At 45.0% G+C, this 15,531-nt stretch overlaps 1 protein-coding gene across 1 annotated transcript in view; it reads left to right on the plus strand.

The window, feature by feature from the left end:
- The first annotated feature begins 789 nt into the window (after nucleotides 1-789).
- The window catches only part of KPNA7 (karyopherin subunit alpha 7), a 46,141-nt gene continuing 31,399 nt past the window's right edge, over nucleotides 790-15,531 (plus strand). Inside the window, exons 1-3 of the mRNA XM_082360899.1 lie at nucleotides 790-1,680; nucleotides 7,342-7,430; nucleotides 9,284-9,409. Coding sequence (XP_082217025.1) covers nucleotides 1,596-1,680; nucleotides 7,342-7,430; nucleotides 9,284-9,409 — 300 coding nt within the window. The 5' untranslated portion in view covers nucleotides 790-1,595. The remainder of the gene's footprint in view (nucleotides 1,681-7,341; nucleotides 7,431-9,283; nucleotides 9,410-15,531) is intronic.

Below are 15,531 nucleotides of genomic sequence, written 5' to 3' on the forward strand. Positions count from 1 at the left end.
TGGGGGGAGAAAAAAAGGTGGAGTTGGTAACTGTTGAACCTCGGTGTCCTCAAGGATTCGTTTGTACTCTTCTCTCCACTTTTACAAATTTGGAACTTTCCATAATAAAAAAAAAAGTAAAAATAAGGCAAATAGGAACACAACCCTGCTGGGACCTTCAGGGACTGCCTGCTGCTCTCCGGACAAAGTCCCAACACCTTCAAAGAGTGAGTGACAGGTGGGTGCAGCCCCCTGACACTCTTCGGAATTCCTGGCCCAAAGAGCAAACAGACGTAATCGGTTTTATCATTGATTTAAATCCCCTACAGGGCTTCCCTGGTGGCTCAGTGGTTAAGAATCTGCCTGCCAATGCAGGGGACACGGGTTCGAGCCCTGGTCCGGGAAGATCCCACGTGCTGCAGAGCAACTGAGCCCGTGTGCCACAGCTACTGAGCCTGTGCTCTAGAGCCCACGAGCCACAACTACTGAGCCCATGAGCCACAACTACTGAGCCCGCAATCCGTAACTACTGAGGCCTGTGCGCCTAGAGCCCGTGCTCTGCAACTAGAGAAGCCACCACGATGAGAAGCCTGCGCCCCGCAACAAAGAGTAGCCCCCGCTCGCTACAACTAGGGAAAGCCCGTGAACAGCAAAGACTCAACAGCCAAACATAAATAAATGAAATAAATTTATTTTTAAAAAATTAATTAAAAAAAAATAAAATCCCCTACAGACAGTGCAACTCCCTACTGCCTGGACCAGAGTGGATGGCTCCCTCGGCGCCCCCCCGTACACCTGACCCCATCGTCCCTCTAACAATCCTGAACAACCTCTGTTCCCAAGTGAACCATGGCTGGGTTTTCTTGCCTTGGTGCCTTTTCCTATGCTGTTCCCTCTGCCTGAAGCATTTTTCTCACAATTTTTCACCTGCTGACTCCTTTTCTTACAGATGTGGCTCTAGCATCACCTCTTCCAGGAAGCCCTCCCTGACCTCCCCTGCCCTGTGTTGTCGCAATTACTCTCCTGTTCCCACTCTAGGCCCATCTCTGCTCCTGATGGGAGGGCGGGAACCAGGTCATCTTGTTCACTGTTGCACGCCAGGGCCTGAAACACAGTGGGAACAATAAATATTTGTTGAAGAGATAAATGAAATTTTGTTCCTATTTCCATTTCGATATGAGGCAGACCCATTCTCGCCACCACCCAATCTTTTGCCTGCCTTGGGAAGAAACATTTGTTAACTGTTCGACAGCAGCTTTAAGCCTAATCCTTCAATTTTAGGAAGAGGCCACTCAATCTAGCTGAATCCCGGAAGCCTTAAACACCCAGAACACAAACCCTTCCCTGGAGGTAGATGCCGCCGCCCCTCACCTCTTGATCATCCATCTGAGTGTCTCCAAGGCTGCAGCTGCAGAGCCTGAAGGTCCGCAATGCCTCTGAGTCTCCCATCTGTACCTTGTCGGTACATGAGAGTCACCTGGAGACCTAGGCCTCCCTCCCCACCCCACAGACCAGCTCAATCAGTCTCTGGGGTGGGGCTCTGGCGGCAGGGTGGGCGGAGCTCCCCACGTGATTCCAAGAACCATTGACATTGGTCAGAAACCAGCCCCGTGGGGATGGGCCAAATACCCCCAAAGACATGCCACCTGCTGAGGGCATTTAAGGTCAACCAGGGGGCTGGAGACTGCGGCTCCCTGCCAGGTGAGTGACGGGTGGGTGGAGGGTGCCAGGGACCTTAGAAGCTGTTTGGGGGCCCCAGAGAGGTTCCTGCGGTCATGCTCTCCCCAAAGCTGGTGGCCTGCCTGGAGCAGTGGCTCCCAGGAGGCCCAGGCTGGGCCTTTCCCTGTTGAACTTCAGTCTTGGTTGACAGAAGCTGTGCTAAGGGGCGCTTGGCTTGTTTTCAGGATGGGTGAGGAGGGGGTGGTATTTGGTGGGGACCCTTCACCCTCCAGAGCCCAGGCGGGGTGGGGGGGATGGCAGGGGGCCTGGGGCTGCGTTACCCACACGGCAGCTGCAGCCTGTAGATCCGTGTGCCCTGCATCTTTGCTGGTGTCCTACTCCCTGAAATATCCCTCGGGACGTCCTCACCTGGGGAGCAAAGCCTTTCCAAGCCTTGGAGGTGGGTCACGGGGAGAAGGCCTGGTTGCTTGCTTCCTTCTTGCTTTGACACGTGCCTCTCATCTTGGCCAGCCTGGGCCGGGGAGGGAGGCATGGCTGTGTGTCTCCCTGCCTCCAAGGTGGTGTCAGGACACGTCTATTTGGTAGAGCCGTGCAGGGAGCCAAAGAATGCCGATGAAGGGGGCGGGGGCCCTGGAACTGGAGACCACCCCCCTTCCCCGGGGGCCCACTCCAGCCCCAGCGGTGTCTGCTTGCTGACCTTGGAGCTGAGATCGGCTCAGTCCTTCCGAATAAGCCTCATTCACTCCAACCCAAGGCATGGTTTTAGCTTAAAACAAATCCCACTTTGTTTGAACAAGGGGCTGTTAGTGATGTAGATCTGAACACACATGGAAAGATGTCCCCGGTACAGGCGAAGTGGAGACGCATGCTGCCAGACCCTGTCTATGATCGGCTCCCCTCCTGCAATCAGCACCTTGGGGCACGTGCAGAGCGGCTGGGGCCTGTAGAGGGTGGTGTGCGATTTCAGAGGTTAACTTGGAGGAGGAGTGGGGTTATAGGGAGTTAATGCTCAGTGCGCTTCTCAAGTATTTCGTTTCCTTAAGCCGCGAGCATGTGTTAAAATCAGAAAAATCCTGCTTTATGGAAGCCAACTCTGGGGTGATGAGACATATCTTAATTTAAAACCGTTCTGGGTTCATGAAAGATGCTCACAGTCAAAGTTTGGCTAGACCTAGGGAAGGATAGAAAAAACCAAATGGCCTGTAATGCTCCCACCAGAGAAAGTGACCCAGTGCCATTAATAAGACGCGGCCAGGGAGGGTCCCTTGGGTGGGCTTCTGCCACCTGCCACCCAGGGCAAGGGGTCTCATAGTGTGGGGAGCAGCAGAGCTGTGGGGGGGCGGTGTCAGCCCCTACGTTGATGATGTTTGCCTAAGTAACTAGTCTGGCTTTCTCTGGATCTCAAATTTAGAGAATCAATGAGGAAAGGTACTGACTTTGATTTTGGTGCATAACTCAAAGCCTCCAAATTAGCGTTCTCATTATTCTACTGGTAAAGGATGATGGGGTAGCCAGCTCTCCTGGTGCTAGAAATAGCCATGTGAGGGGAAGGAATCACATTTGAGCTGAGTAGAGAAGGTTGTGAAAGCCAGAAGGATCTGCTTTGCAGCTGGCTTTGCAGGATGTCCCCAGATGAAGTGGTGTGGCCAAACCTGTGACTTTCAAACTGCTTTCAGGGACAAGGGAGGACTCTGAACTGAAGTCAAGCTTTCTCTGCTTATGCCACCTGATAAAGGCCTTCCACTTGATTTTCGGTTTTTGGTTTTTGGTGTTTTGTTTTTGGCTGCACCGCGCGGCTTGTGGGATCCTAGTTCCCCGACCAGTGGTTGAACCCCGGGCCCATGGCAGTGAAAGCACCGAGTCCTAACCACTGGACCTCCAGGGAATTCCCATTGATATTTGATTTGAAGGAAAGTGGCGGCCCTCTGAACCCCTGGATCCACTTCCCAGGTTCTTTATGGCCATACCATCTGAGATGTGGCAGAAGCATGCATGGTTCCCATGGCAACAGTCCTAGAACTAGGCCCTGCCTTGAGTCTCCCAAGGAGCAAAAGCATTTCATCCCCGTGTACCAAACCGGCCTCTGTGCGCATTCAGACAGTCTCATGAGCTGAGTTGGTCGGGCCCCTCACAGTGAGTGAGACTCAGCAATGAGGTGGCAACAGAGTGTTTCCAAAGTGGCCTCTGTTGTTTCCATTGCCTAAAACGGTGCGCTTTCCTGTTTTCCAACATCTCACCCATGTGTTAAGTGCCACCCACGGTGGAGACTTGGTGTTTCCTAATCTGACCTTGTTACAGATTATCGGCTGTGAAGTTTAGTGATCCAAAGCATGACGCAGGAGTCAGACGTAGGCTGATTCCTGGCTCTGGGGCTTAACAGCTGTGGGAACTTTGGCAAATGGCATCTGCAAAGGTTTCCTCACTTGCAAAATGGGGCTCTCTCTCTCTTACTGTTAATGTTGCTTCATGTTTTTTGAGTTTTTTATTAATTTATTTAAAAAAATTTTATCGGAGTGTAATTGATTTACAATGTGTTAGTTTCAGGTGTACAGCAAAGTGATTGTTATACATATACATATATTCGTTCTTTTTCAGATTCTTTTCTCATATTGGTTATCACAGAATACTGAGTAGAGTTCCCTGTGCTATACAGTAGGTCCCTGTTGGTTATCTATCTTATATATAGTAGTGTGTGTATTTTAATCCCAAGCTCCTGATTTATCCCTCCCCTCCACGTTTCTCCTTTGGTAACCATAAGTTTGTCTTTGATATCTGTAAGTCTGTTTCTGTTTTGTAAATAAGTTCATTTGTATCATTTTTTAAATTAGATTCCACATATGAGTGATATCATATGATATTTGTCCTTCTCTGCCTGACTTCACTTAGTGTGAAGTGAATTTCTAGGTCCATCCATGTTGCTGCAAATGGTATTATTTCGTGTTGTTTTTAATGACTGAGTAATATTCCATTGTATATACATACCACATCTTCTTTATCCATTCCTCTGTTGATGGACATTTAGGTTGCTTCCATGTCTTGGCTATCGTAAATAGTGTTGCAATGAACTTTGGGGTGCATGTAGCTTTTTGAATTACAGTTTTGCCCAGATATATGCCCAGGAGTGAGATTGCTGGTTCATATGGTAGTTCTATTTTTAGTTCTTTAAGGAACCTCCATACTGTTCTCCATAGTGGCTGTATCAATTTACATTCCCACCAACAGCATAGGAGGGTTCCCTTTTCTCCACACCCTCTCTAGCATTTATTGCTTGTAGACTTTTGATCATGGCCATTCTGACTGGTGTGGGGTGATACCTCATAATGTTGCTTCATTTAATCCTAAGTGTCCAATATTCCTGGTATGTAATAAACACATTTTGGCCATTGCTGTCTGAAATAGGCCCATAATACTATCCTGCTCCTAATTTATATTGCCATATGTCTTACCTCTTGGAGATGTAGCATATAGCTCCTTATTTAAACCCAAATCTCGGGTTGCAACTGATCATCCTTTTGACCTTGCTATTACAGCAACTGGAAAACTCTTTTGCGATGGTGTTTTCAAGGGTGTCATGATGAATAGCAATGATTTACCGGTGGGTCACTGGGTCATAAAAAGCAACTCTTTCTTTCCTGATGGGGCAGGATTGGAGATGACTTTAAAGTAGATGAAGGGATGGGACATGGTTACTCTCTGGCCTGAGCCTCCAGGGCTGAGATTGTCCTGCAGCATCATTCTCTCCTCTTCCTGATGTGCTGGCTTCTGGTGTATTGCTGGAGGTCAATCTACCTCCAGCTTGAACTTTTAACTGAATTAATCTAAAGCCTGTGATTGTCTCAAGCCAACTTATACGTGGTGCTTCTCCTGGTAAATACACAGCAATGGAAGGGCCATGGATGTCACCGGGGCTCCTTGACTCTCTGGGGGTTGGGGTGGTGGAGGAGACCAGTGTGACTTTGTTAACGGAATGTTTAGAGCTTCGCAAATGTTCCTGTGACCCATTGTGTGACCCACTGTGTCACTCTCCACCTCTCCAGATTGAGATGTGCTGGGGGGAGGGAGCAGCTGGTCAATTCTGGGAAGTAATTTGCATTTCCCACTCAGATTTGTACACATTGTCAGCTATTTTTGCTCAAGCTCCTAAAGAGACAAACGCCTTAGAAAAAGCAAAGTCACGGCAGTGAAGCCTCAGCTCTGAGACTCAGCTGACTTGCTCTCCTATCTGTCTGGGGCTGGTGGTGCTTCTTTTTATGGATTTGTCCCTGGCATGGTAGCCGCTGTTAACCGGTAGTGCCTCTGAGTCTGTGCTTCTGTTGTTCTGTCTCAGATTCCCTCCTTTCCCCAGTCCCTTGCTGGCTCTTTGTTTTCTTGGACCCTAATACACAGGTCACCAAGACTCAATTCTTGTTCTGTTCTAAGATAGAGTTCGTCTTCTCTCTCCTTGGCTTTCTCCTCACTGACAGAATTCTCCAAGTTGTCTACACCGTCCCATCCAAACTGATATGTCTAAATTAGTCTTTCCTACCAAAATTATTCCCAGCTGTTCTACTCTCAAGAAGAGAGTCTGTTGGTCATCTTTATCCAGTTTTCTCTTTGGTATAATGTAGTCTGGCCCATCCTGTATACTTAGAAACAGACGAATATTCATTGCATACTTGTAAGAAAGGTTATTCCCTGCTGCCCTGTAGGAAATCCAAACTTGCCCTGATCTGAATAACCTCCTCTAATGGAGGGCCAACTCCCTTTGTGAGCTTATCGCTCACCACCCTCTTCTAACAAACATTTGAGTACCTACTTACTACATGCCATGCATTGTGAAGGGGCTGATGAATCGTAACTAAGACACGCATGGTCCCATTGTCCTTGGGAGTATGGAGGGGAAGATGCACAAACAAGAAAATATTGAGTTGTGGTAAAAGCTATGGAGAAAACGAAACAGACAGATTGGGAAGATACTTAGCTTCTTAGATAGGAAAGAATTGTTGGGTAAAAGTGGGCTGAGGCCAGCTCACGTAGGGTGGGCATCATGGTGAACTTGAGTTTTCTTCTAAGATCAACCAGCCAGTAGAGGGCGGGAAAAAAGTGGGGGAAATTACATGGTCAGTTTCTTTTTAAAAGATCACATGGCTTTGTGTAGAGGACAGATTGGGATAAGGCAATTGTAGAAGCAGGGAGTAGAGTTCGGAGACAGTTGCCATAGTGTGGGTGAAAGATGATGGTGGGCTGGACCAGGGTGGAGGAAGTCCTCTAAAAGATTAGGAGTGGGACATGCTTGAGACAGTCCTGTACTGATGTGCTGGTGGATCGGATGTGGGAGAAGAGGACCATCTTCCTATCATCGCCTCGTTGGGCTCCTCAGCATCCTGTACGTATGCTCGTACAGAACTCCTTGGACCCAGCCACGTGGAAGGGGTCTGTGCTTTCCTTCCAGCCTACGCTAGCCATCAAAAGCCCAGTTCAAGCCAAACTGCCCCTAAAAAGATATCCCTTACTCCTGTAGCCCAGCGCTGGTCCCCTCTGAGTTCCCATGATGCTCATTGCCTATTGAACTGGCATGTGACGCCTGTGGATGCTGCTCTCCGTTCCACTGTGGGTCCTTTAAGGGCTTACAGCCCGGATGGCTTTAACATGGTAACCACATACTGGGCACTGAAAATCTCTTTGGAACTGTCCTACCTACAGGTGCTTTACTTCTTCTAGTCAATATGCCGACTTTAGAAGCTCCGGAAGAGAGGCTGAGAAAATTTAAGTATCGTGGCAAAGATGCATCTGTGAGTATGAAGCGATACCTTACTCTATCAAGGATGGGTGCGGTAAAAAGCACATGGTTGAAATGCATTAAAAATAGTGGAGAGTGGGCTAGATGGGGTGAACAAGCAAGTATAGCAGAATGTTCATTGTGGGTAAGTGCATGGATGGTCATTGAATAATCCTTTTAACTTTTCTGTATATCTGAAAATTTCATAGTAAAATATTGAAGGTGGGGAGGATCAAACCTCATGGACTTAGTCGGACAACTGTAGACTCAAATCAAGGTCTCCATGTGATCTTGAAACTATTGAACTTCAGAGCCTCAGTTTCTTCATCTATAAAACAGGGCTGATACCTACCTCTTAGGACCTGGGTAGCATCATCAAGTGCCTGGTATATAGATGCTTACCTGCAGCTCTGCATGTCAAGGGGGCTTACCAAGGAGCTAAGATGTTGGGAATACAGGTACCAACCAGCATGCCTTGAAGAGAAATAGGACTCAGAAGTGAAAAGCCCAGACTGCTCTCTCTACTGGGATGAGCACGAGCGCTGGGCCAGGGAGGCTGTGCTGTTCGTGAATCTCTCATTCAGCTTCTCTGGTCTCCAGGTTTTCTGTCTAGCGCTGTGTCCTATATCTATGTATCTTGACTGACATATCAAGCTGGCTACGCCTTGGGAATCTGAAAGGCAGCTGAGGATAAGGAGAACACAAGGGCATAGCCGCCCAGTTGAACACCATCCAAAGCCAAATCCCGCTTACTTACGCCCTTTCCAACAAGCTTGGCTTGTCTGGCTTCCAAGACCACCACAGATTAAAGGAAACCAATTAGAACAAAGAAATCAAACCCTCTATGGGGACAGCAGCGGGAAGGTCCAGGAGATGAGAAGGTAGAAGCCAAAGGTACCAAATTCTCTATGGGGAAGGGCCGCTTAGTGATGGGAGCAACACGACAACTGGCTCCATAGGTCCCCAGCGTGTCCTCGCCTTTCCAGATAACACCACAATGACCCTATTTTCTTTTTTTTTTTTTGGCTGTGCCGCACGGCTTGCGGGATCTTAGTTCCCCGACCAGGGATTGAACCCCGGTCCCCAGCAGTGAAAGCGCCAAGTGCTAACCGCTGGACCACCAGGGAATTCCCATTGACCCTAGTTTCAAGCAAGGCTCAAATAGCTTCTTTAAGGAACCAGAAGTATCTAATACACACTGACTTCCTTATAATTAATATTTTAAAGTCTTCAACCCAAAACTCATCTATCCATAAAGATTAGATCATTTCCTCAGGATTCTCAATACGGTAAGGTCTGAGTTTTGCCTGATAAGAGAAGAAAAGGGGGGTTTGTTTGTTTGTAGAATTTCCATCTTCCACAGTCTGGTGTCCAAGTAAAACTCTTGGGATTGGATCAAGGTGTGCATGACCTATAGGCTGATTCCCAGCAGTGGAAATGGTCAAGGACATCTGGGGCCGGGGTGCTCCCTTCAGTCCCCTGCCCCACCCGGGTGCCCACAGCTAGAAGGCACAGGCCTGCTTCTCTGGAAGCAATCGGCACCAATGAAGATGTGCTCAGATTCAGGGCAATGGGATGCTTTGCTCAGATGTCTCTACACCTGAGAATCCTGGCTGGCCAGTGGGTGTGCATGGTCTTCCTTCACTTTGGGAGGAAGATTGGCGATCTCGCTAGAGGTGGTGGAGGAGGAGAAAGAAGCAGAGGAGGCTAGCTGAGCTGACTATTGACTAGCTGTGTGATCTGAACTCTTCCAGCCTGTTGCATCTGTAAAAGTGAAATTGGATGCTTTGAAGTGTGCTCTAAAGGCTAAACAGGGTGACAACCTGACTTCCCAGCTCTAAGGGCTCCCATTCTTTTCCTCATTAGATGAGGCGGCAGCAGAGGATAGCAGTCAGCCTGGAGCTCCGGAAAGCCAAGAAGGATGAGCAGTCCTTGAAGAGGAGAAACATCACGGATGTCTCCCCTGACCCTTCTGAGCAACAGACCAAAGGGGTACGTCGGGAACATGGCATTTAGAGCAGTTGGGTATAAAATACGTCCTTAGTAAGTTTCTTTGCCTTGAAAATGTTTGATTCAGAACTTGCAAGCTCTAATGGAGGCCCTTTAAGGAAAGGGGTAGAGAGATGGTGATTAGAACTAAACTGGTGTTTTCAGAAAGCTAAGTGTCATTAGCTTTGTGGCCGTGAGTCTGGGATCTATGTTCTAACAGGGGGTGGAGAAGATGCTGCATCTCATTGAAAATTCACTTGCTGCCATTCAGCAGGAAGCAGGAAATGAGGGGTCATGGAGGTTCTCCCTCACTGGAGGCATATGGTCACTCGACGTGTCACGTCTTACCTAGGACTTGAATGCTGTCATCTAGCTTCCATTCTCCATCCGCCCCAGCCTCACTCAAGGCAAATCCTGGGGTACTTCCAGGCCAATATTGTTGTGGTGAATCTTTTGCAGAATGCCCTGACTTAGGAGGGTTAGAACTCTGATGGTGTTGTGTCTTCATGTCTTTTATGATCTGTTATGTTAACTATCCATATGCATCCTTGCATCCTGCTAGGATTAAGGCTCTTAGAGGGCAGAGATTGGTTCAGTCTGGGCAAGTGGATCCCATGATGTTCTACTGTCCACCAAATGGGATGGCTGTGATCATTCTTTGAATTGCCGTAGGGCTCTGAACCCTACTCTACCCAGCTTCATCCGTCTAGAGGATTCCTTAGGATTCCTGCCACCCAAGGAAGACGAAACTATGAAACAAAACTATGAAAGAGTTTTCTTTTTTATCCTATATTAGCATGTTCCTTTTAAAATTCTAATTCATATACCACAGAATTCACCCTTTTAAAGACTATAATCAGTGGTTTCTAGTATGTTCACAAGGTGGTGAGACCATCACCGCTTACTAATTTCAGAATATACTCATCACCTCAGTAGAAACCCCACACCCACGAAGCAGTCACTCCTCACTCCTCCTTCCCCCAGCCTCTGGTGACCACGAATCTACTTTGTCTCTGTGGATTTACCTATTCTGGATATTTCATATAAATGGAATCATATAATACGTAGCTTTTTGTGCCTGGCTTCTTTCCGTCAGCAAAATGTTTGCAAGGTTCATTGATGTTGTAGCATGTGTCAGTACTTTCCTTTTTTTTAAACAGAGCTTTTACTATTTTTATTTATTTATTTATTTTTGGCTGTGTTGGGTCTTCGTGTCTGTGCGAGGGCTTTCTCTAGTTGCAGCGAGCGGGGGCCACTCTTCATCGCGGTGTGCAGGCCTCTCACTATCGCGGCTTCTCTTGTTGCGGAGCACAGGCTTCAGACGCGCAGGCTCAGTAGTTGTGGCTCACGGGCCTAGTTGCTCCGCGGCATGTGGGATCTTCCCAGACCAGGGCTAGATCCCGCGTCCCCTGCATTAGCAGGCAGATTCTCAACCACTGCGCCACCAGGGAAGCCCAGTACTTTCCTTTTTGTGGGTGAATAATATTTCATTGTATACCACATTTTGTTTGTTCATTCATTAGTTGATGGACATTTGGATTGTTTCCATTTTTGGGGTGTTATAAGTAATGCCACTATGAACGTCTTTTTTTTTTTTTTCTCAAAAAAATTTATTTTTATTTTTTAGTTTTTTTTATTTTTGGCTGCATCGGGCCTTAGTTGTGGCATGCAGGACCTTCCTTGAGGCATGTGGGATCTTTCGTTGTGACACGCGGGCTCTTTGTTGCGGTGCACAGGCTTCTCTCTAGTTGTGGTGTGTGGGTTTTCTCTCTCTAGTTGTGGCGTGCAGGCTCCAGGGCGCGTGGGCTCTGTAGTTTGCGGCACACAGCCTCTCTCGTTGAGGTGCACCAGCTTAGTAGTTGTGGCGCATGGGCTTAGTTGCCCCGTGGCATGTTGAATCTTAGTCCCCTGACCAGGGATCGAAGCCTCGTCCCCTGCGTTGGAAGGTGGATTCTTTACCACTGGACCACCAGCTCCCCACTATGAACGTTTTATGCACAGGTTTTTGTCTGGATATATTTTCAGTTGTGTCAGGTATATGTAGCAGTAGAATTGCTGGGTCGTATGATAATTCTAACTTTAACTCTTTGAGGCAGTGCTTGTGGTGAGCTGAATAATGTCCCCCCAACCCCAATATCTCCCTATCCTAATCCCCAGAACCTGTGAATGTTACCTTATATGACAAAAGGGATTTTGTAGATGTGGTTAGATTAAGGATCTTTCTCTTTTTTTTGGCTGTGCTGGGTCTTTGTTGCTGTGTGCAAGCTTTCTCTAGTTGTGGCGAGCGGGGGCTACTCTTTGTTGTGGTGCACGGGCTTCTCATGGCGATGGCTTCTCTTGTTGTGGAGCATGGGCTCTTGGCACGCGGGCTCAGTAGTTGTGGCTCACAGGCTCTAGAGCACAAGCTCAGTAGTTGTGGCGCATGGGCTTAGTTGCTCCGTGGCATGTGGGATCTTCCCCGACCAGGGCTTGAACCCGTGTCCCCTGCATTGGCAGGCGGATTCTTAACCACTGCGCCACCAGGGAAGTTCCCAGATTAAGGATCTTGAGATGTGGAAATTATCCTGGATTATCTGGATGGGCCCAATGTAATCACATCTGTCCTTATAATAATAAGAAGGATGAAAGACAAGGCAGAGCAAAAGCAGAGATGAGCATGTAGCGCCTTGAAGATGGGACGGGTCAAAGGCCAAGCAACACAGGAAGCCCCACTAGAGGCTGAAAAAGGCAAGGAAATAGACTCTCCTCTCAGAGCCTCCAGGAGGAAACAGCTCTGCCAACATCTTGACTTTAGTCCAATGAAACTGATCATGAATTTCTGACCCCTAGAACCATAGGCTGTAACTTTGTTTTAAGCTAATAAATTTCTGGTAATTTTTTACAGTAGCAATAGGAAACAGATATGCTGCCAAACTTGTTTCCAAAGCAGCTGCATCACTGTACATTCTTACATCCTTACCAACACTTGTTATTCTCCATTTTTGGATTAGAGCCATTTTATGGGTGTGAAAGGTTGTACTGTAATTTTGATGTTTTCCTAATGACTAATGATGATGAGCAGTTTTTCACGTGCTTACTGGCTATTTGTATCTCTCCTTTCGAGAAATGTCTATTCAAACCCTTTGACAATTTTTAAAATCAAGTAATTTGTCTTTTTATTGAGTTGAAAGAGCTCTTTATATATTCTGAACATTAGACCCTTACCAGTTATGTGATTTGCAAATCTTTTCTCCCATTCTGTGGGCTGTCCTTTTACTTTCTTGATAGACTCTTTGAAACACAAATGTTTTAAATTATGAAACAGTCCAATTTATCTATATTTTGTCTTTGGTTTGCTTGTGCTTTAGGTATCATATCTAAAAATCCATTGCCTAATCCAAAGTCACCAAGATTTATGCCTATGTTTCCTTCTAAAAGTTTTATAGTTTTAGCTCTTATGTTTAGGTCTTTCAGCCATTTTGAGTTAGTCTTTGTAAGTGGTATGAGTAGGGATCCAACTTCATTGTTTTACATATAGATGTCCTGTTGTCCCAGCACCATAAAGGCTATTCTTTCTCCATTGAATGGTCTTAACACTCTTGTCAAACATCAGTTGACCATAAATGTGAGAGTTTATTTGTGGACTATGGATTTTCTACCATTGATCTATATGTTTATCCTTATGCCAGCACAACAGACTTGATTACTGTAGCTTTGTAGTAGGTTTTGAAATTGGAAAGTGTGGGTCCTCCAGTTTTGTTCTTTTTTTCCCCCAAGATTATTTTGGCTCTTTGGGATCCCTTGCATTTCTATATGAATTTTAGAATTGGCTTGTCAATTTTTTCACTAAAGGAAGCTCAGATTTTGATGGAGGTTGCATTGATCAGTTTGTGGAGTATTGCTATCTTTTTTTTTTTTAATTAATTAATTTATTTATTTATTTTTGGCTGTGTTGGGTCTTCGTTTCTGTGCACGGGCTTTCTCTAGTTGCGGCAAGCGGGGGCCACTCTTCATCGCAGTGTGCGGGCCTCTCACTATCACAGCCTCTCTTGTTACAGAGCACAGGCTCCAGACGCACAGGCTCAGTAATTGTGGCTCACGGGCCCAGCTGCTCCGCGGCATGTGGGATCCTCCCAGACCAGGGCTCGAACCCGTGTCCCCTGCATTGGCAGGTGGATTCCCAACCACTGCGCCACCAGGGAAGCCCGAGTATTGCTATCTTAACAATGTTAAGTCTTCCAGTTTATGAACATAGGATATTTTTCAATGTATTTAAGTCTTCTCTAATTTTTAAAAATAGTTTTCAGCATATAAGCATTGTGCTTCTTTTGTTCAATTTACTCCTAAGTATTTTATTCTTTTTGATGCTACTGTAAATAAACTTATTTTCTTAATTTCAATTTTGTATTGTTCATTGCTAGTGTACAGAAAAAGAACTGATCTTTCTATGTTATCCTGAAACCTAGCTGAACCTTGTCTATTAGCTCTAAATTTTGGTGTGTGGATTCCTTAAGATTTTCTATATTCAAGATCATGTCATCTGCACACAGACAGAGTTTTACTACTTTCTTTCCAATCTAGATGCCTTTAATTTCTTTTTCTTGCTTAATTAACCTGTCTTGAACTTCAATACTGTGTTGAATAAAAGTGGCAAGAGTGGATATCCTATGCTGTTCCTGATCTTAGGGGGGAAGTTTTCATTCACTTACCATTGAGTATGACGCTAGCTGTGAGTTTTTTGTAGATGCTTTTGTTAGATTGAGGAAGTTCCCTTTTATTCCTAGTTTGTGTTGAATGCTTTTCTTTTTTTTTAATCATGAAAGGGTGCTGGATCTTGTCAAATCTTTTCCTGCAGTTGTGGAGATGATCGTGTTTTTTTCCCCATATATTCTATTGATATGGTGTGCTACATTGATTTTCATAGGTTGAGCCACCCTTGCATTCCTGGGTTAAATCCCAATTGGTTATGATGTATAATCCTATTCATGTGTTGATGCATTTTGTTTTCTAGAATTTGTTGAGGATTTTAAGATATATTCATGAGGGATACTGGTCTGTACTTCCTCTTGTAATATCTTTGTCCAGTTTGATATTGGGGTAATACTGGACTCATAGAATGAGCTAGAAAGTTCCCTCTTCTATTTTTTGGAAGCATTTGTGAGGGATTGCTGTTATTTCTTCTTTAAATGTTTGTGAAGATTCACCAGTGGAGCCTTTTGTATCTGGGCTTCTCTTTGTGGAATTTAGAAAAAATTAATAATTCAATCTCTTGTTATAGTTCTATTCAGATTTTCTATTTTTTAGCCACTTTTGGTTTGTGTTTCTAGGAATTTGTCCCTTTCATCTAGATTATTTAATTTGTTTGTATACTTTTTTCATAGTGTCTCTAATCTTGTTTATTTCTGTTAATTCAGTAGTAATGTTCCCAATTTTATTCCTGGTTTTAGTAACTTGAGTCTCATCTATTTTTCTCTTGGTCAGTCTAGCTAAAGATTTGTCATTTATGTTGCTCTTTTGAGCCAACTTTTAGTTTCATTGATTATTTTTTTCCTCTCTAATTTTTTCATTCTGTTTCATTTATTTCCACTCTAGTATTTAATATTTCCTTTCTTCTGATTTTTTTTTGGGGTTTAATTTTCTTTCATTTCTAATATTTTAAAGTAGGAAGTTAGGTCATGGATTTGAGAGCTTTCTACTTTTTCAATACTTGCATTTATGGCTACATATTTCCCTCTGTGCTCTGCTTTAGTTACATCTCATTGGTTTTGGTATATTGTATGTATTTTTTCCATTCATCTCAAAGTATTTTCTAAGTTCCCTGGAATTTTCTTCTTTTTATCCATTGGTTATTTAGTTTGGAGTAATACCATTTTAATTTCAATAGTATATAAAACAATACTCCTATATAACTTTATTCCCTCTCTGCTTTTGCTCTCATTATCATCCAAGTTACCTCTTTACACATCATGTACCCATTAATATAGGTTTATAATTATTGCTTTATGCAGTTGTCTTTTAAGTCAGAAGAAAGACTTACAATAACAACTACATTTATACTGTCTTATTTTTTTATTTTTTATTTTTATTTTATTTTATTTTATTTTTGGTTCCAAGCTGTGTGTTAGGTCAGGTCTGTTCTATGCATG

Source organism: Balaenoptera borealis, assembly GCF_965194805.1.
Source record: "Balaenoptera borealis genome assembly, chromosome: 16".
Lineage (NCBI taxonomy): Eukaryota > Metazoa > Chordata > Mammalia > Artiodactyla > Balaenopteridae > Balaenoptera > Balaenoptera borealis.